At 39.4% G+C, this 24,892-nt stretch overlaps 1 protein-coding gene across 2 annotated transcripts in view; it reads right to left on the minus strand.

The window, feature by feature from the left end:
* The window catches only part of LOC126177146 (UV-stimulated scaffold protein A-like), a 126,205-nt gene that overhangs the window by 65,135 nt on the left and 36,178 nt on the right, over positions 1 to 24,892 (minus strand). For both annotated transcript variants that reach the window (XM_049924418.1, XM_049924419.1), the window contains one exon: positions 11,147 to 11,431. In XM_049924418.1, the coding sequence (XP_049780375.1) occupies positions 11,147 to 11,431 (285 nt within the window). The remainder of the gene's footprint in view (positions 1 to 11,146; positions 11,432 to 24,892) is intronic.

Raw genomic sequence — 24,892 nt, forward strand, 5'->3', positions numbered from 1 at the left:
GCTTGTAAGTCTCCGTATTTGCTCTAATTTCTCGGATCTTTTCGTTGTGATCATTACGCGAGATATATGTGGGCGGTAGTAATATGTTGCCCATCTCTTCCCGGAATGTGCTCTCTCGTAATTTCGATAATAAACCTCTCCGTATTGCGTAACGCCTTTCTTGAAGTGTCCGCCACTGGAGCTTGTTCAGCATCTCCGTAACGCTCTCGCGCTGACTAAATGTCCCCATGACGAATCGCGCTGCTTTTCGCTGGATCATGTCTATCTCTTCTATTAATCCAACCTGGTAAGGGTCCCATACTGATGAGCAATACTCAAGAATCGGACGAACAAGCGTTTTGTAAGCTACTTCTTTCGTCGATGAGTCACATTTTCTTAGAATTCTTCCTATGAATCTCAACCTGGCGCCTGCTTTTCCCACTATTTGTTTTATGTGATCATTCCACTTCAGATCGCTCCGGATAGTAACTCCTAAGTATTTTACTGTCGTTACCGCTTCCAATGATTTACCACCTATGGCATAATCGTACTGGAATGGATTTCTGCCCCTATGTATGCGCATTATATTACATTTATCTACGTTTAGGGAAAGCTGCCAGCTGTCGCACCATGCATTAATCCTCTGCAGGTCTTCCTGGAGTACGTACGAGTCTTCTGATGTTGCTACTTTCTTGTAGACAACCGTGTCATCTGCAAATAGCCTCACGGAGCTACCGATGTTGTCAACTAAGTCATTTATGTATATTGTAAACAATAAAGGTCCTATCACGCTTCCTTGCGGTACTCCCGAAATTACCTCTACATCTGCAGATTTTGAACTGTTAAGAATGACATGTTGAGTTCTTTCTTCTAGGAAATCCTGAATCCAATCACAAACCTGGTCCGATATTCCGTAAGCTCGTATTTTTTTTCATTAAACGTAAGTGCGGAACCGTATCAAATGCCTTCCTGAAGTCCAGGAATACGGCATCAATCTGCTCGCCAGTGTCTACGGCACTGTGAATTTCTTGGGCAAATAGGGCGAGCTGAGTTTCACATGATCTCTGTTTGCGGAATCCATGTTGGTTATGATGAAGGAGATTTGTATTATCTAAGAACGTCATAATACGAGAACACAAAACATGTTCCATTATTCTACAACAGATTGACGTAAGCGAAATAGGCCTATAATTATTCGCATCTGTTTTATGACCCTTCTTGAAAATGGGAACGACCTGCGCTTTCTTCCAGTCGCTAGGTACTTTACGTTCTTCCAGCGATCTACGATAAATTGCTGATAGAAAGGGGGCAAGTTCTTTAGCATAATCACTGTAGAATCTTAAGGGTATCTCGTCTGGTCCGGATGCTTTTCTTTTTCTAAGTGATAGCAGTTGTTTTTCAATTCCGATATCGTTTATTTCAATATTTTCCATTTTGGCGTCCGTGCGACGGCTGAAGTCAGGGACCGTGTTACGATTTTCCGCAGTGAAACAGTTTCGGAACACTGAATTCAGTATTTCTGCCTTTCTTCGGTCGTCCTCTGTTTCGGTGCCATCGTGGTCAACGAGTGACTGAATAGGGGATTTAGATCCGCTTACCGATTTTACATATGACCAAAACTTTTTAGGGTTCTTGTTTAGATTGTTTGCCAATGTTTTATGTTCGAATTCGTTGAATGCTTCTCTCATTGCTCTCTTTACGCTCTTTTTCGCTTCGTTCAGCTTTTCCTTATCAGCTATGATTCGACTACTCTTAAACCTATGATGAAGCTTTCTTTGTTTCCGTAGTACCTTTCGTACATGATTGTTATACCACGGTGGATCTTTCCCCTCGCTTTGGACCTTAGTCGGTACGAACTTATCTAAGGCGTACTGGACGATGTTTCTGAATTTACTTATTGTGGCACTTTATATGGAAAAGTTAGTCTTTATGAATATCACACAAATTTTACAATTCAATATTATCGGTTTCGGATATTGTCGTTTTCAGATCTATTCTAAACAAAAACCAGTGATGTAACCAATTAAGCTCAATTAGGAGAAGCAAAATCTGCAACAGGCTTGGTGGTATACAGGGTGGTCCATTGATCATGACCGGGTCAAATATCTCACGAAATAAGCATCAAACGAAAAAACTATAAAGAACGAAACTTGTCTAGCCTGAAGGGGGAAACCAGATGGCACTATGGTTGGCCCGCTAGATGGTGTTGCCATAGATCAAACGGATATCAACTGCATTTTTTTTAAAATAGGAGCCACCATTTTTTATTACATATTCGTGTAGTACGTAAATAAATATGAATGTTTTAGTTGGACCACTTTTTTCAATTTGTCACAAACATATGGCTCACAATTTTAGACGAACAGTTGGTAACAGGTAGGTTTTTTAAATTAAAATACAGAATGTAGGTAAGTTTGAACATTTTATTTCGGTTGTTCCAATGTGATAAATGTACCTTTGTGAACTTATTTCTGAGAACGCATGCTGTTACAGCGTGATTACCTGTAAATACCACATTAATGCAATAAATGCTCAAAATGATGTCCATCAACCTCAATGCATTTGGCAATATGTGTAACGACATTCCTCTCAACAGCGAGTAGTTCGCCTTCCGTAATGTTTGCACATGCATTGACAATGCGCTGACGAATGATGTCAGGCGTTGTCGCTGGATCACGATACCAAATATCCTTCAACTTTCCCCACAGAAAGAAATCCTGAGACGTCAGATCCGACGAACGTGCAGGCCATGGTATGGTGCTTCAACGACCAATCCACCTGTTATGAAATATGGTATTCAATATCGCTTCAACTGCACGCGAGCTATGTGCCGGACATCCATCATGTTGGAAGTACATCGCCATTCTGTCATGCACTGAAACATCTTGTAGTAACATCGGTAGAATATTACGTAGCAAATCAGCATACACTGCACCATTTAGATTGCCATCGATAAAATGGGGGCCAATTATCCTTCCTCTCATAATGCCGCACCATACATTAACCCGCCAAGGTCGCTGATGTTCCACTTGTCACAGCCATCATAGATTTTCCATTGCCCAATAGTGCATATTATGCCAGTTTACATTACCGCTGTTGGTGAATGATGCTTCATCGCTAAATAGAACACGTGCAAAAAATCTGTCATCGTCCCGTAATTTTTCTTGTGCTCAGTGGCAGAACTGTACACGACGTTCAAAGTCGTCGCCATGCAATTCCTGGTGCACAGAAATATGGTATGGGTGCAATCGATGTTGATGTAGCATTCTCAGCATCGATGTTTTTGAGATTCCCAATTCTCGCGCAATTTGTCTGCTACTGATGTGCGGATTAGCCGCGACAGCAGCTAAAGCACCTACTTGGGCATCACCATTTGTTGCGGGTCGTGGTTGATGTTTCACATGTGTCTGAACACTTCTTTTTTCCTTAAATAACGTAGCTATCCGGCGAACGGTCCAGACACTTGGATGATGTCGTCTAGGATACCGAGCAGCATACACAGCACACACCCGTTGGGCATTTTGATCACAATAGCCATACATCAACACGATATCGACCTTTTCCGCAATTGGTAAACGGTCCATTTTAACACGGATAATGTATCCAAAGCAAATACCGTTTGTACTGGCGGAATGTTACGTGATACCACGTACTTATACGTTTGTGACTATTACAGCACCATCTATCACAAAGCGAAAAAAGTGGTCCAACTAACACATTCATATTTCTTTACGTACTACACGAATACGTAATAAAAAATGGGGGATCCTATTTAAAAAAACGCAGTTGATATCCGTTTGATCTATGGCAGCGCCATCTAGCGGGCCAGCCATAGCGCCATATGGTTTCTCCCTTCAAGCTAGGCAAGTTTTGTTCATTGTAGTTTTTTCATTTGATGCTTATTTTGTGAGATATTTGACCCGGTCACTATCAATGGACCACCCTGTTAAAAAATTTGTATGTTTAACAGCTATGCAGTCCATGTCGTATATCCTATAAAATATTCTGACATAGATGTAGATATCAACATCAAAATCTATACATGAAGGTATACAGTAAGTGCTGGTGATGATCTGGATGTGACTGGTATTTACACAAATAACTGAGGTCAGCAGAAGGCACTACAGTAGGGCACACAAGTAAGCAGAATCGTAAATTTAATAGTTAAAATGCAGTATGCATAGTCATTAATTAAAATTATTTCACATGGAAAAATGAGTGATAATAAAACTTGAACAGACATACAATATTTGTAATTAAATCCATACTTAAAATACACATAAAACGTCCAGAGAGTAATAGTGGGAAGCTCCTAGCCCGACAAAATAAATAACATACAATTGTGTAAAAGCCAGACTAAAAAGTTTAAAAATAACATCACATCTGTAAATCAAAACCTTCCAGCATGACAAAACAATTGAACCATAACCTTAAGTGTAAGGCAATTATCAAAATAGTGACTATTAATGAAAAACTCTATAGTCAATAACACATTTGGAGTGGGATATCTCAATGGCGCCGACTCAACTTCTCTGTATGAAATTCTTGTTTTCCTGTGGCAGAGCTTGCAGAAGAAGGCACTGCCTCCTCACTAATAATGATTACTCATGCAAACTAGCTACAGTGCCCCCTGCTAGCCTTAGTTATTTGTATAAATACCACACGCATCCTGGTCATCACCAGCACTTACTATGTACCTAATATTCAGATCCTGACATTGATACATACATCAGAATATTTTATGGTATGTACGGCTGGTATATATTACTAATAATTGTAAAAATATTTTTTATATTTAAAAAGAAAGATGATGAGACTTACCCAACAAAAGCGCTGGCAGGTCGATAGACACACAAATAAACACAAACATACACACAAAACTCTAGCTTTCGCAACCAACGGTTGCCTCGTCAGGAAAGAGGGAAGGAGAAGGAAAGACAAAAGGATTGGGTTTTAAGGGAGAGGGTAAGGAGTCATTCCAATCCCGGGAGCGGAAAGACTTACCTTAGGGGGAAAAAAGGACAGGTTTACACTCGCACACACACACATATCCATCCACACATACACAGGCACAAGCAGACATTTTATTTTCTTATGTCTCAGCAGGCCTGTTATAGATTTTGCTTCAGTTAACTGAACTTAGTTGGGTACACCATTGTTTTTTATTTGGAACAGATCTGAAGATGGTAACTGCGGAAATTGTTAAATGTAAACTAAAATTTGTGTAGTCAAGACAGACCTTTACAAATGAAGAACACATCTAAGAAATGAAATTATTTGAAACATCAGATGTCAAGATGCAGAGAGGCACAATTAAAAGACACACACATATAGCTTTTGGCCACAACCTTTGTAAGTGAAACACAAAGAAGGCCTCATGTACATGCGCCCGTCGACTCCAGCTATCAGGCCGGAATGCAACACCATGTGGGAAGCAAGCAGCAATCTGGAGGGGAAGGGGAAGGGATAGTAGTGTACATGTGGGGAGAGTGATGAACGCCTTCCGGTGGAGTGTTCAGGGACTAAGCTACCAACAGGTGTAGCATCAGGAGGTTGTGGCGCATGGAGGTGGGGAAATAAAGGAGCAAAAAAAGGAGATGAGCATTGAAAGACAAGCAGTAGTGTTGGCAGAAGGCCGCAAATAAACAGGGTGGGAGATGCAAATGGGAAGGGGATAATAGGCCAGAGGGAGTGGAAACTGTTGGGTGGAGGGTGAGGAGACAGTATGTTATAGTAGGTTGAGGGTGGGATAATTACAGGATCAGAGAATGTGTTGTAAGGATAACTCCCATTTGCACTGTTCAGAAAAGCTGGTGGTGGAGGGAAGCATCCAGATGGCTCAGCAGGTGAGCAACACCTGGAATTGGGCTGGGGATGCTGCCTGAATGAAGACTGCCCCATTTCTCATTTTCTACAGTGCAGCCACTACAACAAACTTGTCCTGCTTTGTACCCAGAAAGGAGTCTCCATCTGTCCTGCTGCAGACTAAATACCTTGGCAAATAATGCTCTCTCTTTTCCATAGTTCTACTTTCCTCCCATGGTGTAGCTAGGGAAGGGAACGATTTTGGGTCAGCATTAAATTCAACTTTCCCTTTCTTAGAGACTGCTGGGGCCATTCACTCCCCAGCAAAAGATAACTTGATCCACTTCATTGCGGGTCATCCGCCCTGATGCCACCCACTCCAATTAGAGGCTCTCCCCACGGGCACTACCCAGTCACAGCAAAAGCCACCTGGAGCAACGGCTGTTGCCGGAAGTCCCAATGCCCCAAGAAGATGGGCATCTATTCCCTGGCATACATGGAGAATTTGGAGCTCAGGCATCAGCAGTGTGAGCCCTGTGTTGTTGGGGGACTACCAGAAAATGGGTACATGATGACCCCACCACAACGGACTGGTTACTGTGGTGGATGTTGGGTGCGCAGAATTCTATGGCATCAAAGGAAACAGTCTCAGACTATTAAAAGCTTACCTCAACAACCGTAAACAGGTAGTTTGTGTTGGTAAGGAAATGTCAAACATAGAAAATGTTAAAGTAGGTGTGCCTCAGGGATCTGTACTGGGGCCCTTCCTGTTTCTGATAATGATCAATGACCTCCCCTCGTTTATTAGATCCACCACTGTATTGTATGCAGATGATATGACTTTTCTTCATAGCAGTAACAATCTTAATGATCTTAAAACCCGTGCTGAAAATACATTCACTAATGCAGCATATTGATTCAAAACAAATGGTTTCCTGCTAAATGAAAATAAAACTCAGCAGATAATCTTCACTCTAAGAGACAAGCCACTATCTGATGACCCTAGTTCTGTTAAATTCCTGGGAGTTTATTTAGACGAAAAGTTATCCTGGGGCCAACATGTAAACTATATTAGTAGTAAGCTATCTAGAGTAATTTATTTATTAAGACAACTCAGAAATTGTGTACCTGAAACATACATCGGATCATCTTATTTTGCATTTTTCCGAAGTATAATATCCTATGGCATTATCTTGTGGGGTAACTGTAGTCATATACATGACATCCTATTATTGCAGAAGAAAGCCATTAGGATAATTACAAATTCTTCACATAAGGCTCACTGCAAACCCTTATTTATCAAACAAAAAATTATGACTGTAATAAACCTCTATGTATGCAATGTCTTAATCTTTACGAAGAAGAACCTACAAGATGTGAAACATAGAGAAAATGTACATTGTTACAACACAAGAAGCATCAAACACATATACACGCCTTACCACAGACTATCAAAATCAATAAATAGCTATGAAGTCACAGGGCACAAACTATTTAATAAGCTGCCACATACCATACAGGATCTTCCTGAACATACATTCAAAGAAAGACTGCATGAATGGTTTATTGCCCACCCGTTCTATGATATCAATGAATTCTTCAACTGTAAAATGCAGTAATCCAACAGATGAACCACTGTACATTTATTGTAATATAAGCTAAAATATTTCAGTACTCAATACCTTATCACACTGTATTATAAATTGTAACTTCATTTGTCGTTGTCAATTGCTGTAATGGCCTAAAGACAATAAAATCTTTATTATTATTATTATTATTATTATTATTTTAGTATTATTATTATCCAATACTGTCATGGGGGCAAAAGAGGACAGTGGACAACAGAAGAAGATGACATACCCCAGTAGGTAACCTCACCCAAATAGCTGAATTGTGGGTGGAGTTGCAAGCCATGACAATAGTAAGTGCGGAAGATCTAACCATGCAATGGAAATATGTAAGGCATCCTTCCCCAAATGGCCCGAACTTCTGTAGAATTTTGAAAGTGTGAAGTCAAACCCTAAAATGGGACCAGAACTTATTGGGCTGAAAAGCGGGAGACTCCTTTCAGTTGCGTCTTACAACAGGCAGGAATACCTCGACCCTATTCTAACCCTCGGACATGCATTGGGGTTATTCATTAGTGCAATAAGTTTTATAGGAGGAGTTTTTAACCACACATAAGAGGATTTATATAATATTCTACAGGGTAGTAATTGTAATTTGGTTAAGTTTTGTAGAGGAAAGTATTTTTGTGCTTTGTTGGAATACTGACTGATTGATTTGGTTGGATTTATATAAAATTTTCTAGGGGAGTGTAGCTTCACTTAGATGTGTATTATGAATCATCTCTGTTCTGAGCTGAAGTGCAAAAGTTCCTGGTCTGATTGAAGTTACTAGATGTAAATCCCTAGGTTAATTGAAAATTGTAAGTAATAACTTGTCTCGTTGAGATTTGCCCAAGGCAGTGAAGCCCCAAAAAACTTCTGATCTGGTTAGTACAAAACCAGTACATATGAGGTGTGTTCAAAGAGAAACCGAACTTTTGCTGTATCAGCTTTACTGCTTATTGTCTAATTTTTTAAAGTGTTGTCCTCTTCAAAATAATCTTCTCTACATGCATTACACAGTTCCCATCATTTCTCCCAGTTTTGGAAAGCCTCCTGGAACACATTTTGTGGGATGGCACACAGATTTCTCGTCGTGTTGTCCTATAACTCCTCTATGGTTTGGAAACAATGTCCTTTCAACCTGTTTTTCATTTTGGGACACAGGAAAAAGTTTGCTGAGGCTAGGTCCGGAGAATATGGTGAATGGGGCACAACAGGAATGTGGTGTTTTGCTAGATAGCTGTAGACAAGGAGTGACACGTGAGCTGGCGCATTGCCATGATGCAACATCCAACTCTGATTTTCCCACAATTCAGATCTCTTCCTGCGAACAGCATCCCTCATCTGCAAGGGTTCCCTGGTAGACTTCCCTGTTTACCATCTGACCGTGTGGCACAAATTCATGATGGATAATGCCTTTGTAGTCAAAAAACACAACCAACATCACCTTGATCTTTGATCAACTCGTGTGTGTTTTTTCTGGACAAGGTGACCCTTTGCCCACCCAATGCAATGACTGCATCTTCATTTCAGCATCATAGCCATACACCCAAGTCACATCACCTGTTATGAGATCTTAAGAAAGTCTTCACTGTCATTAACAGCGGCCAGCAGTTCCTTGCACCTTTCAACACGGGTCTGTTTCTGATTTTCAGTCAACAAATGTGGTACAAATTTTTCAATGACATGACATATCTCAAGTTTTTATTCAAAATTTAATGGCACGATCCTATGTTGATGCCCTCCTCCTCAGCAACTTCCCAAAAAGTTAAAATGACAATCTCCGTAAATCACAGCATGAACACTACCCACATGGCTATCATCTGTTGATGCTGAATGATGTCCAGACTTGGAATCATCAAAGACCGAAATTCTGCCCTGATGAAAACGTTTAAACCACTTGCAGCACTGCATGCGACTCTTACAGTCCCCTCCCTGAATGCTTGGCTAAGCTTTTGAAATGTCTCTTTTGCTAAGTATGTAGCAAAATTCTCTCTCTCTCTCTCTCTCTCTCTCTCTCTCTCTCTCTCTCACACACACACACACACACACACACACACACACGTTCTTCAAGCTCCTTCATTGCACTAATCAGAAGAGCAGGCTGTACACATGCTTACTTTAGTGGCTGTGGTTCACTTGCTAAATGTCCGAGCAACACGAGGCAAATGGCAGGCAGTTTGTTGACTAAACCTGCCACTAGGTGTGCTCAGTAGTCGCAGTGCACCTTCTCTGCTAGTTGGCGCGCTATTTCAAAAGTTTGGTTCCCTGTTGAACACACCTCATATTTAGGGTAGTATTAATGTTCTATGTATTTATGAAAAAAAAGGAAGGTTTTACGATTCAATGTATTTGCTCTTTCTAGTCCATTCCCAAACAATGGGGCAAATTGATTGTCAGTACCCGTAACTATGACTTTCTTCAAATTTCCTTGTTATGGCTATTTTGTGAGGGAAAGTAATATGTTGCCCGATTCTTCACAGAATGTGAGTCGTCAAAAATTTAATCCTTTAGGCCAGTAGCCTTTGCATATACCCTATAAGTGATGGTTAATATGGCCAGGTAGTTGCAGAATGCAATATTTTATTTAAATTTCTCTGGTGCAGGAATTATTTGTTGAAAATCGATTAAATTTTAAGCCTTATTATCAAAAGACCTTTACTATCTTAAAACATACATATCACTTGAGATGGACTTTCAGTTTAGTATATTTTGAGGAAATCTTTAAAACACAATCCTAAGCTGCAATCACTTCCTGGAAGGTTTAGCAGTTATATAACGAGACACAGGCCTTTGTCATTTCACTGACTTGATAAACAACAAATGCATTGACTTGATAAACAGTAAACACATTGTGCATTCAAATATTTAGTAGCCCTCTAAATTTTTTTTACATACCACTTGTGACATTTTTTTCTTTCCATGAGGACTGTTTGTAATTGTACACTTCTAACCATAGATTTTAACTGTATATCAAGAACAGATATCCTGACACTTAGCTGAAATGCTTGTATTTTGTCAGGTTACCATTAATGCAGTTGCCCATACACACTCAGGTTCTTAAACTTAGTGGTCAAAAGTAATCCCTCCACGACACTGAAGATCTCTCTTATAGAGTTTTCCAGTCAAGTTGGTAAGATACTCTTACATGTTTTAAAGAAACTTTTGATGAAACCAGCTACACGTTTTTGGACATTCTCTATCTCCCCTATTAAAACTACACAGTAAGGATCCGAGACTACTCAAGAAGGAGTCGAATGAGTTTTGTAAGGTTAACTCTTATGGATTACTAAATTTCCTTTGGAGTCTTCCAATGAATGTGTCTGTCATATGGCTTTCCTAAAACTAAATGGGAACATACACTTTCTTCCCCCAAATGACTGAGCAGCTGCAAATGTGTTGAAAGATACCACTGGCCAATTTCATTAAACTGCTTTTCCAAGTTATTTTATTAAGAGCAATTAACTGACAATTTAAATATTAAGAAATAATATGATTCTACTTATTGGGCATACCAGTAATCATACTAAGGAAGGTATTTTCATTACATTATTACACATAAACAAAATTGTGTTCTTTTGTTTTAGCAAGATTATAAAGTGCTTCTTCCCAATTAAGAGGAGTAACAAGCTTACAACCTATAATTGGAAATGCTGTTTGTAAGTGTTCCAAACAATGAGGTTGCGATAGGAGACAAATACTGAGAGTAAAAAAACTGTCCTAAGATTTATTTAATTTAAAGAATACAATACCTGGTTTTAATTCAACTTCTATTTTGTAGTTTCCACTAAGTAGACCATGAGCTCTGTGTTCATTGTTATAGCAACCTTCCTCATCTGTATAGTTTTGTGGCATGATGTTTTTGTCTAAGATTGGTTTCTTCAAATCACTGTTCTTGACGCTTTCTTGTGGTGCCAATGCAAAGCTAGAATCGGTTTCCTTGTCTTCATTTATAAAAAAATTTTCTGGTTCAGGTAAAATCAATGATATGCAGTTGTCTAAAGCTGTTATTGTATCAGAGATATCAGTCTTCATATCTGAAACACAAATAAAATTATAAAGACAATGAAAGCCCCTAAAGTACAAATTAACAGTAACTTCATGCGATACCTAACAAATCACCAAATTGGGTCCTGGACTCCAGCACTAGAGATAGTGGCCATGTGTGTATGTGTATGTGTGTGTGTTTGTGTGGTGTGGGGGGGGGGAGGGGAGGCGGGGGGGTGTTTTCTACTTCGGAAGATGGACTTTGTCCAGAAGCTCAATGTTTTAGCAGCCTTTTTCACTGCACCTTCTGCAACTCAACGTCTCCTCTATGTGGTGAGTGGCAATCCATCTTTTCTACAATGTTGTTATTCCATCCTTACTTTCCATTGTTTATCCTTTTAATTATATTTTGTGTGTTTTAGACTCTCTCATTCTTCAATCTTCCTGTACATCCACAGTCCCCAAGTCCATCAGGTCTCTGTATGTGGCAACACCTTAATGAACTCTGAAACGTGTTGACCTACAATAAGCATTTCTGGAACTTTGTATGTGTACAAAAGGAAACTTTCTCAGATATCTGTAAATTATGCTTTACTGAAACAAGCACATTTTGACACAAAACAAGTGCTTACCTGTTTAAAATTATACTGAAGAGCTTTCCATATAACCCCTATTTCCAAGCTATGTGTTAAAAACCATTGAAATGTTTCATTTTTATCACCTATAATGGTGTTGCTAGATGTAAGAATAGTTATGGTCCACCCATGCAAGAATGTATACCTTAATGGTTCAACTAGTATGATTCAAGTGGAGCAAAAAGTTGCTCTCTTAGTGCTTGGTGACAACGTTCTTCATCCCCTCTGTACGAATATCACCAAGAAGTAAGAGTACAGCTGGCGTAACCCAGCAGCTAACCTGTTATTCTCAGGTTCAACCATTCCACAAGGATGAGTAGCATGGAACATACAAATTACTTTCAGTGTCAATCCATCAAACAGTGACAAATGCTCGTTTTGCTATTATTTCCAGAAACTTCTTCACAAAACTTGAGAGACAATAGTACAACAAGTCTCTACTAACATTTCATTATTATTTTAAAGTAACATTAATGTTTATCTTGAACAATGGAAGTAGTTGGCAGAAGGAACAGCATACCCCCAATTTAGTAACAATTAGCCCAATAATGCTGTCTGTCATATTTTTGAATTCTCCACATGCTGGTAACAAGTACCTACGTACATACTGCTATAAATTCTTTTGTCTAATTGAATCTATCTGCTAGCCTTTGAAAAATTTAACTGAACATATAAAATGCAGTAACCCAAAACACACACTTTTGGGTTAACAGTTTCTTCTGTCAACCCTTTCAATTAAGAACAAGCATTTCCAACAACTTTCAGTTGAGGGCAAAGCTTTGCCAACATCCGTGCAATCTTTGTTTTGTTCTGATCCAAGCCCCAACAAAGAAATATGACAGATATGAGACTTACAGTTTTTCAATGTAACCATAAGTTTGCTCCTTCAGTAATTATTACTCTCATAAAAACTGCTGGCTTATGGCTAACAGTAACTGTAACATCAACAAAATGTTCTGTCATTTCACCAGGTATAGTTTCAAACACACTTGTTTCTTCTATGCCAAACTACCATATGTTTCTGACTTGTCCTCAGGCTGAACATTTAAAGTGTTACTGTTCTTTTGTTCTGATGTAATGTCACATGGCATTCCACAACAAAACAACAGGTGCTAATGGTGTTGCTGCACAAATGCAGAATTGTTCAGACAACCTGTAAATTCTAATTGTCAACTGATTTGATTTTTTCCACAATTTTGTTTTATTTGTAAAACTGAATTTCATGCCTGCAGAGCACCCACAAATGGTTTTGATGAGTACCCCATTTCTCTCTTTGCTACAAATATAATTCTAAGGGATATCACAATTTCTACGCACATCGTAGTAATTGACATCCTGCTGCATTATGTATGGTGGTGGCGAGGGGAGTAAAATGAGAAGCTTATGTTGTGGGATGAATAAGTACTAATGACATATGTATATATGTGTTACACCTATTCTGTCAGGTCATTAAGTCAGTTTACCTGCTCAAAATAAGCATTGCAGACCACGCGCTGTCACTTTCGTTCGCCTTCTTAACACCCACGACATACTTTCCAAATTGTATGTCACTCCTACCCCACCATTGCTACCCAGAGCCCAAGGTCCCTAACCCTATAAATTTCCACATCGTAATACTTGCTCCATGCAGTGACACAATAATAAAAGCAGAGAAAGATGAAAATTTTATTATTAAGCACTTATGTTATGCAACACAAAGATTTTCACTGCATGTCAATGCAATAAATCTTTCTCAGATTACTAGCTGTGCTAATTCGCAGACTGCGCGCAACATTTCAGAGGGTATACACTCGAGGGGACTGTTTCCCTTCTGAAGCTAAGCAAATGCAATGGGAACTGACAGGCAAGAAACCCATGAACATTTTATTATTAATAATGTTATTAAGCACCTGGCATGTGTTTATTGCATGGCTTTCATATAGGGATGACCATTATCAGTCAAAATGACAAATGGATGCAGAAGACCTCCCTGTCTTGGATATGTTCAGTATATAGGTTGCTTAGTGTGCTGTACAGCATATGTCATGGAAACTGACAGTCTGCTATATCACAGTGGTCATTTGTTCCTCCCACCCAGCACCAGTTTTCCTGAAATCTGTAGATGGGAACTTGCTCTTCAAGAAATCCTCTCTTTTGATCACTCTTCTCAACTCCTCCATTACACTAATCTGCAACTTTTTAATATGAAATTCAATAGAATTTTCTTCTATTATTCAGTTTCTTAAGCCCCTCCTTTCCGAGAACCAGAAAGGAAAGCAATATTTGGAAGACACTAATTAGACGATGTCTGATAAGACTGCAGGTAGTAGCTTCCAGGGAACTAGAGGGAGCAAGTAATGTACAGGAAGACAGATTCAAATAATGTACATTGGTAGCAGTACAATCGATCTGCAGTTAGCAGCAAATGTTGGTTCTCCAAATTTCTCAATGATGTTTTGCGAAAAGAATGTCTTATTCCCTTCAGGCCACTCAAGTGCCGATCAAATCTAGCACCTTGATTATGAACCGCTTTGATGACTACCTTCAATCCAACTTTGTAGATTCCATAAACACTCTAGCAGCACTCAAGAATTGGTCACACTAATGTTCTTTACATAGTCTCCTTTATAGATGAGCAGCACTTTACTGAAATTCACCCAATAAAATGAAGTTGACTGTTCACCTACCCTATTAGCTACTACCATTGTTACATGTTCATTCCATTTTATATCAGTTTGTAACATTACATGTAGTTATTTAATCGACATGACTATGTCGATCAGCACAGCAGTAATAACATGTTTGAATATTGCAGGATTGTTTTTCCCACTCATCTGAATTAACTTACACTTTTCTACACAGAGTAATCTGCCACTGAGTAGAAATTCTATCTAAGACATCCCACATCCTTCTACTGTTACTCTACAATGATATTATCCTTTATACCACAGTGTCATTAGCAAATAATCAAAGATAGCTGCTCACTCAATCTGCGAGATAATTTATGTATATAGAGAACAAGAGCAGCCCTATCACACTTCCCTGGGACACTCCAGACAATACCCTTGTCTTTGATGCACATTCGATGTTGAGGACAAACTACTTTTTTCTATTACTTAAAAAGTATTTGAGCCACTCGTGTATCTGGGAACCTATTCCATATGCTTGGACATTGGTTAACAGTCTGCAGTGGTGAAATGTTCATACATTATCTTCAAATCTAGGAATATGAAATCTGCCTGTTGCCCTTCATCCAATGTTCACTGGGTATCATGTGAGAAAACAGCGAGCTGAGTTTTGTAAACATGATGCCTTCTATATTGCTGTGGACTTGTGAACAGAAGCTTTTCTGTCTCAGGGAATTTTACTGTATGTGAATTTAGAATACACTCAATTATTCTGCAGTTAAACTTAGGACTTCATCCTGTGCAAGAGATTCGTGATAAATGTAGGCCACTGCCATATAGTGCTCTCTGTCAAACTAAATTGGGGTTCCATCTGGACCTAACTACTAATTTGTTTTCAACTCTTTCAGTTGATTCTCTACGCCAGGGATCCTTGTTACTCTGCCTTCCATATGGGAGTCTGTGCAACAGTCAAATGACCACATGTCTTTATGATCGCACTGCGTGAATGATTTCTTAAACTCTAAAATTAAGACTATATCTTTCCTTTTGTTATCCTCTATTGCCACACCAAACCAGTTGACTAGCAACTGGATAGAAGTTTTTGACTTGCTTAGTGCTTTTATCTAGCACCAGAACTTGCTCAGGTTTCTGGCAAGATCTTTTGCTAAGGTTTGATGGTGGAAGTTATTGTATGCTTCTCACACAGACCGTTTTATAGATGCATAAATTTCTACAAACTTCTGCCTATCGATAATTCAGCAATTTTTTAATTGACAGTGCAACAATCTCTGTTTTCTCAGCATTTTCAGACATTTTGTCATTAAAGCTCTCAGCACATACTTGTTCAAAGCCTGATTTAAATCTCTTTAAACTTTGCCTGTAATTCCTCAAAGTCTATCATACTGGAACTATAAATTGTGTCCATTATGGACAAGGAGCATACTAACAACTATCTATCTATTCTTTCCAGCATAAATACTCTCCTAGTTTAATTGATGGATTTACTTTTAGTAACCTTCTTCACTAAGGTAACACCATGATCACTAATTTCCATTGCATCTAGGTTATTGAACCAACTACTCGAGATGGTTTCCAGAAAACCTTAGCATATCAGTGACCTGTCACCACCATCATTTATAACCTCCTCCAACCAATTCCTTTTTACTCCCAGGAGAAGTAAGCTGCTAGTGACATATTATACACTTATCAGCCAGAACATTATAACCACTGATCTACTACCGATATAAACCTGTCCATGTGATAGTAGTGTCATCTGGCGAGGCACGATTGCTAGTCAGACACACGCACAGTGCATGTAGTGTCAGTGAGCTTGCTGCTCATGTGCAGAATTTATTTTTATTTACATGTCAAGTTCCGTAAGACGAAATTGAGGAGCAAATCTGCAAGGTCATTGAACATGTCAGTACACGAAATTACAACATAAAAGTAACAACAGATAAAAATAAAATGTTTATGAACAAAAAAAGAAAAGTCAAGCCATAAGTTTAAGTAAATGCAACCAACATTACAACAAGAATCAGCTTAATTTTTTCAAGAAACTCCTTAACAGAATAGGAGTGACCCATGAGGAAACTCTTCAGTTTTGATTTGAAAGTGCATGGATTTCTGCTAAGATTTTTGAATTCTAGTGGTAGCTTATTGAAAATAGATGCAGCAATATACTGCACACCTTTCTGCACAAAGAGTTAAGGAAGTCCGATCCAAATGCAGGTTTGATTTCTGCCAAGTATGAACTGAGTGAAAGCTGCTTATTCTTGGGAATAAGCTAATATTGTTAACAAGAAACAACAGTAAGGAATACATATATTGAGAGGCCAATGTCGAAAATACCCAGATTGGTGAACAAGGGTTGACAAGAGGTTCGTGAACTTACACCATTTATTGCCCGAACCACCCGTTTCTGAGCCAAAAATATCCCTTTTATAATGGGAAGAGTTACCCAAAGATATAATACCACAGGGCATAAGTGAATGAAAATAAGCAAAGTAGACTAATTTTCATGTCGAACGATCACTCACTTCAGATACCATTCGAGTTATATAAATGGCAGCATTAAGTCTCTGAACAAGATCCTGAACGTGGGACAATTTACTGTCTATGTGAACACCCAGAAATTTGAACTGTTCACTTTCGCTAATCATATTCCCATTCTATGAAATTAAAACATCATGTTTTGTTGAACTGTGTGTTAGAAACTGTAAAAACTGAGTCTTACTGTGATTCAGCAATACTTTACTTTCTACAAGCCATGAACTTAAGTCATGAACTGCACTATTTGAAACCGAGCCATTGCTGCACACAACATCCTTTATTACCAAGCTGGTGTCATCAGCAAACAGAAATATTTTAGAATTACCTGTAATACTAGATGATGATGATGTTGTTTTGGTTTGTGGGGTGCTCAACTGCGTTGACAAGAGGTTCGTGAACTTGCACCATTTATTGCCCGAACCACCCGTTTCTGAGCCAAAAATATCCCAGTGCCCATACAAATTCCCAAACTTTGCTCAGTCTAATCTCGCCACTTTCATGAATGATGATGAAATGATGAGGACAACACAGGCAGGTGAAAAACCCTGACCCCTCCGGGAATCGATCCCACGAGACCATGAGCTGTGGACCGTAATACTAGAGGGCATATCATTTATATAAATAAGGAACATGAGTGGCCCCAACATTGATCCCAGGGGCTCCCTCCACTTGACTGTACCCCACCCAGATCCCACATTGCAGCCATTCTCAACATTGTAAATAATGACATTTTGCTGTCTGTTGTTTAAGTAAGAAGTGAACCAATTGTGAGATACTCCCCGTATTCCATAATGGTCCAACTTCTGGAGCAACATTTTGTGATCAACACAATCAAACACCTTAGTTAAATCAAAAAATATGCCTAGCATTCGAAACCATTTGTTTAACCCATCCAGTACCTCACAGAGAAAAGAGAATATAGCACTTTCAGTTGTTAAATGACTTCTTAAGCCGAACTGTACATTGGATAGCAAATCATATGATACAAAATGATGACTTATCCTTACATACACAGCTTTTCCAATAACTTTAGCAAACTCTAATGGCATAGAAATAGGTCTAAAATAGTCTACATTATCCCTTTCTCCCTTTTTATAAAGTGACTTTACTACTGAGCATGTTAATCATTCAGGAAACTGACCATTCCTAAAGGAGAAATTACAAATATGGCTAAATACAGGGCTAACATGTGCAGCACTTCATCATATCCATGAAAGTCCTTGGTCTTCAGTGATTTAATTGTTGACTCAATCTCCCCCTTGTCTGTATCACACAGGAGTATTTCAGACTTCAATCTCAAAAAGGCAATTGCCAAGAGAGTTATACGATTCCCTATTGAAACTAAATTTTTATTTAATTCACCAGCAATGCTCAGAAAATGATTGTTAAATACTGTACATATATGTGATTTATCAGAAACAGAAATATTTTTACTGCGAACTGACTTTATATTGTCGACCTTGTGCTGCTGACCAGACACTTCCTTCGCAACTAACCATAGGTTTTAATTTTATCCTGTGGATTCTATTTGCATACGACATACTCTTTGCCTTCCTAATAACCTTTTTAAACACCTTACAGTGCTGTTTGTAATGGGCTACTGTAGCTCGATTATGACTACTTCTAACATTTTGATATAATTCCCACTTTTTTATACATGATATCCTTATCCCACTAGTCAGCCAGCCAGGCTGACTTTTACTGCTAATACCCCATTTAGAATGTTCTAACGGAAAGAACTCTCAAAGAGCATAAGAAATGTATTAAGGAAAGCATTTGTCATCTATGTTATCAGCACTATAAACATCCTGCCACTCTTGTTCCTTGACGAGGTTTAAAAAACTCTCTATTGCTGTTGGATTAACTTTCCGACATGAAATGAAATTATCAGATGGCATTGTTGGCTGGGAAGCCCCTTTTGGGGGAGTTTGGCCGCCATATTGCAAGTCCTTTTTAGTTTATGCCACTTCGGCAACTTGCGAGATGACGAAAATGATGATGAAGGACACACAACACCCAGTCCCCTGCCGGGAATTGAACCTGGGCCCCCTGCGCGGTAGGTGGTAACGCTACCGCCACACTACAGAGGCAGACAACTTTCTAACATAGTTTGTAATTATAAGTGACATTTGTTTGAGTACAAAAGCCCTTTAGTGTTAAAATTAGTGCATCATGGTCTGAAAGGCCATTCACCCTTTTACTAACTGAATGCTCATCTAGTAAAGAAGACTGAATAAAAATACTGTCTATGTGTGTGCTACTGTTCCCCTGCACCCCAGCTGGTAAAAACACAATCTGCATCAAATCATATGAAATTAGGGGATCTACCAGTATCCTTTTCCTTGCAAAATCATATACGAAAATAATACTGAAGTCACCACATATAACCAATTTCTGGGACTTCCTATAAAGTGAATGAAGAATCCTCTCTGGCTTGAGCAGAAATGCCCTGAAGTCAGAGTTAGGGGACCTATAAACAACAACAATTAGAAGTCTGGTTTCACCAAATTCAACTGCCCCAGCACAACATTCAAATATCAGTTCAGTGCTGTGCCATGATACATCTATGGACTCAAATGGAACACTGTTTTTTTTTTAGGTACATGGCCACTCCCCCATCTCACTAGGAAATCCTTCAAAAACAGGCAGCTAATCTGTATCCTGGAAAAGCAAGCTTCTAAATTGTCAATTTCTTTAAGTGGTGCTCCAATAAACCAATAATTTCAGAGTCAACATCTACATCTACATCTACATCTACATCTACATACTCCGCAAGCCACCTGACGGCGTGTGGCGGAGGGTACCTTGAGTACCTCTTTTCTCCCTTCTATTCCAGTCTCGTATTGTTTGTGGAAAGAAGGATTGTCGGTATGCCTCTGTGTGGGCTCTAATCTCTCTGATTTTATTCTCATGGTCTCTTCGCGAGATATACGTAGGAGGAAGCAATATACAGCTTGACTCTTCGGTGAAGGTATGTTCTCGAAACTTTGACAAAAGCAGTTCACTAACTCTATCTCTAACACCTCTTATATTTTCATGAAATATGCTAATTCCTTCTCTACTTAGAAACATGACGTCCTCTGAAGGTGAGTCCTTAGTTAGAGCGACTTCCTTTAAGCAGGTATACCTATCAGCTGAGTTTGACCAAGGACAGATTGTGATGCCTTGGAGGCGTGGCACGAGCATTTCAGAAACCACACATACTGTCAGGTATTCGAGGAATGCTGTGGTGAGTGTCTTCGACAGATAGTGAAACCAAGGTGAAACCACATCCAGAAATAGTGGAGTGACCCCTCATGACTGATGTCAAACGTCATAGGCTGGGCAGACTGGTAAATCAGGACAGATGGCGAACTGTGTACGAACTAATGTCAGACTTTAATGCTGGATGGAATACAAGTGTGTGTGAACACAAAGTGCACTGAACACCTCCAACAATGAGTCTTTGCAGCCGACAACTTGTACATGTGCCATGTTAACACAACAACATCAACACCTACAAATGAAATGGACATGTGATCATCGGCACTGGACACTGGTGCAGTGGCAGAGCACTGCAGGGACTGATGAATCCCAATACCTTCGTATGAATCACAATATCTTCTTCATCATGTTGATGAGAAAGAGCAAATCCGTCATCTTCCAGGAGAACAGTTCCTGAACACATGTACTGTGGGACGGAGACGAGCTTATGGCAGTTCCATTATGCTCTAGGGAACATCCATCGGCATCCATGAGTCCAGTGGAGCTCATGCAAGGCACCACGGAAACCAATAAGTATGGTACATTGGTTGCAGACCATGTACACCCCTTCACCACGATTATGTTTCCCAATGGCAGTGGCATTTTTCAACAAGATAATGCGCCATGTCACAAGGCCACGAGTACGATGGGAGGGGTTAATGGAAAACAGTGGTGAGGAGCACTTTATGTGCTTCCCCCCCCCCTCCCCACTTGCCAGATCTGAGCCCGATCAAACAGCTGCGACGTGTCTGAATGTGGCTTCAGAGCTCATGGAATCCTTCAGAGTGAAAGAACATTAACCCTTTCACTGCTCCAGACGTAAATATATGCTAATCGTTTCAGTGCTCCAGACGTATATATACTATTTGCTATAAAAAATACTTACAGCGGTTCCCTGCTACAGTCGTATAGTTACATATAACGCCGACAATCGGGCCAGCGAGTCGGAGGCAATTGTTGGCAAGTATGCAGTTTAATTGTTGGAATACTAGGAAATACCTGAATGACTATTGAATGCTGAATTCTCTTTCTGCTGAGTTCATTTGTATCGCTATATTACCTAGTTTGTGTGCACCCGTTTCCGCGTTACCGAATACAATGAAGCGACGTTACCGTCCGTTTACAGATGATGAGCTGCTGAGTATTCTAATCCAAAGTGACGACGAGGACATCATCATGCCCAATCCATCTGACTATGGGTGGACAGATAATGACGACGACGAGCTGGCAGATAAATCTGTCACCACAAATATAAAAAATATTTGTGAATCAACAAACATTGAACCAGTAAATGCAGATCCAGATTTTGATGTTATCGTCGATTCTTTCTCCGATTCCGAAGAAGAGCCTGAGCATATGTCTGAAAAATCTCCTAAGAGACACAAAACAGTTGATTTTAGATGGAAAGACTCTGATTTGGACCCTTAACATTGGTTCCGGTTGCAAAATCGTCAATTTAGATGATTTATGTACTGTATATGACTGCTTCCAAGTGTTTTTTAGCCAAGAAATTGTGAGCTACATAGCTGACCAATGTAATTTATATTATGAACACCTTTGCAATGACGCCAGTGAAAAATCAAGACTGCGACGTTGGAAAAACACAAACAGTGACGAAGTTTACTGTTTCCTTGCTGTAAATTTTCTGATGGCTCAAGTGAGAAAAAATGAAATAAACAATTATTGGACCAATGATCAGTTACTGTCTACTCCAATGTTTGTGCAAATCATGCCAAGAGATACATATCTTCTGTTACTTAGCAAGTTACATTTTGCTGATAACAGTAAGGACCCTGGAGATGACAAAATTTGGAAATTATGTCGAATTGTGGATAACTTAAGAAAAGTATTTGCAGGTGCTTTCTATCCTTTTAAAAATTTGTGCATTGACGAAAGTTTAGTTCTCTTCAAAGGTCGTGTCTTCTTCAAGCAGTAAAATTCTTTGTGTTATGTGATTGTGAAACTGGTTATATTCTTGACTTTATTATTTATGTGGGTGCAGCAACGGACGTAAAAAAAGAAACTGACTTTGGTGTAAATGTTGGAATACCTGGAAGCATTGTCCTCACTTTACTTGAACGTTACCTTGGTAAAGGTCACACATTATATGTTGACAATTGGTACACTAGCCCAACGTTATTTTCTTATTTGCATGACAGAGTGACTAATGTCTGTGGAACTGTGAGAAAAAACCGCAAAGGCATGCCTGCTTTATCAAAGAAACTTAGAAAAGGCGAGATTGAGCTTATGTCAACAGATAAACTTCTTGCTCTGAAGTGGCAGGACAAGTGGGAAGTGAGGATGCTTTCAACTCTTCATACAAGCGAAATTACAGCGACTGACAAAATTGATAGAACCATGAATGAACCAAAAACAAAACCAGCTTGCATCGTAAGCTACACTGAAAATACGGAGGCCGTCAACAGGAGCGACATGATGCTAAGTTCAGTAGAATGTGTACGAAAAACTGTAAAATGGTATAAAGAAGTATTTCTTCATTTGGTGGATCTGTCTCTGCTCAATGCGCATGCATTATATAAAACTCAAATGGGACGAAATATTTCAGTATCTGATTTTCAACAGAAACTTATCAAGGAGATCCTAAAGATTCACCACCAACCGCAAACAGATGGACGTCGTGGAAGGAGATCAGCTGATGGTGACAATCCCTTACGCCTACCCGAGCGCCACTTTATCTCGCTAATCCCAGGAACTTCAAAGAAGAAGGCCGCCCAGAGGTGTATTTTATGTGCAAAACATGATAAACGAAGTTACACAAGATACATTTGTGTAAAATGTAATGTGCCTTTATGTTTGAATTTTTGTTTCGAGAGATATCACACTTTGAAGTATTACTAATGTAATATGTTTCGTATTTTTTTTTCTCCTAATAAAGTACCTTTTTTGAACAAAATCTTTCTGGACAAAGATTTAAAAAAAGGAAACAATTTACACCGACAATACTGGATTTTGCATCTCATTTTTATCTCAATAATAACGGTAGACTGCTACAGTCGTATATATACGAACCAGGTGAAAATAACGCGCACAGGGCGGGAGCCGCTGAGAGTAAATGCGCAGTGAAAGGGTTAAAAATCTAACAATGGAAAATCCAGGATGGAATACGAACAGTATATTACAAAAGGATACATCGCTACACACCGTACAGGGAAGACACTCTGAGTCACAGATAGGCATAACAAAAAGACTGCTATACATTTAAGTTGGTGGCCAAAAGACTTTCTTCTAAACCGAGGGGGTGGCACAGTGGTTAGCATACTGAACATGCATTTGGGAGGACGACTGTTCAAACCCACGTCCGGCCATTCTGATTTAGGTTTTCCATGATTCCATTAAATTGCTTCACGCAAATTCTGGGACGGTTCCTTTGAAGGGGCATGGCCAACTTCCTTCCCCATTCTTGTCTAGTCCGATGGGACTGATGACCTCACTTTTTGGGTTGGGGGTTGGGTTGTTTGGGGGAGGAGACCAGACAGCGAGGTCATCAGTCTCATCGGATTAGGGAAGGACGGGGAAGAAAGTCGGCCGTGCCCTTTCAAAGGGACGATCCTGCTATTTGTCTGGAGTGATTTAGGGAAGTCACGGAAAACCTAAGTCAGGATGGCCGGACGCAGGATTGAACCATCGTCCTCCCAAATGCGAGCCTCACTGTTTGGTCCCCTTCCCCAAATCAATCAACCAACCACCTTCTCCTAAAGTAGAGAACACACGCACATATACCCAGTGGCCAGAGACAGTGGTCATGTGTATGCTTGTGTGAATGTGTGTCTTTTCTACTTCAGAAGGAGGCCTTTTGGCTGAAAGATCAAATGTGTAACAGTCTTTTTGTTGTGCCTGTCTAAGACTCAATGTCTGCTTTATATGGGTAGTAGCAATCTACCCTTTTCACAACAGAGCATTCAAATCTTTCATATGAAGCAGCTGATGAGCCAAATCAGGCTGGATGGCTTTGTCCTTGGCAATAGTGTTTACACCACCTTTCATATTTCAATATAATCGACACCAAATAAAACAGAGGACAGCTTGGGCTCAAATGTTGCATAGATTTTGTTTCTTTTATCCTCATGTGGACTTCCCCATTTCCCTCCTTTATAATCTACACAATCTTGCGTTTACAATATCTGGTTCACAAAAACTGGCCCGGAGAGGAATTGCTGAATTTAAGAATGTGTATGCTCTATCACTCTAAGTAAACTGCATGGGTGTTCTCTTCACTTATGAGGTATTTTCAAGATGTAATTGTAACAGGGCTCACCACTGATGTGACAGATAAAGCACTAAGCACTAAAATATGTCTATAAATTTAGTATGTTGTGTGGCACCTAATACATTTTACAGTAAGACAATCAGGACAACTGAGTGTCATTATGCAATAACATAGATGATGTTTTGGAGGTATCTATGCAACACACATTTTCAAATGGAAGATAAAATACGCTGTTAGCACTGACAA

Source organism: Schistocerca cancellata, chromosome 3, assembly GCF_023864275.1.
Source record: "Schistocerca cancellata isolate TAMUIC-IGC-003103 chromosome 3, iqSchCanc2.1, whole genome shotgun sequence".
NCBI classification, from domain to species: domain Eukaryota; kingdom Metazoa; phylum Arthropoda; class Insecta; order Orthoptera; family Acrididae; genus Schistocerca; species Schistocerca cancellata.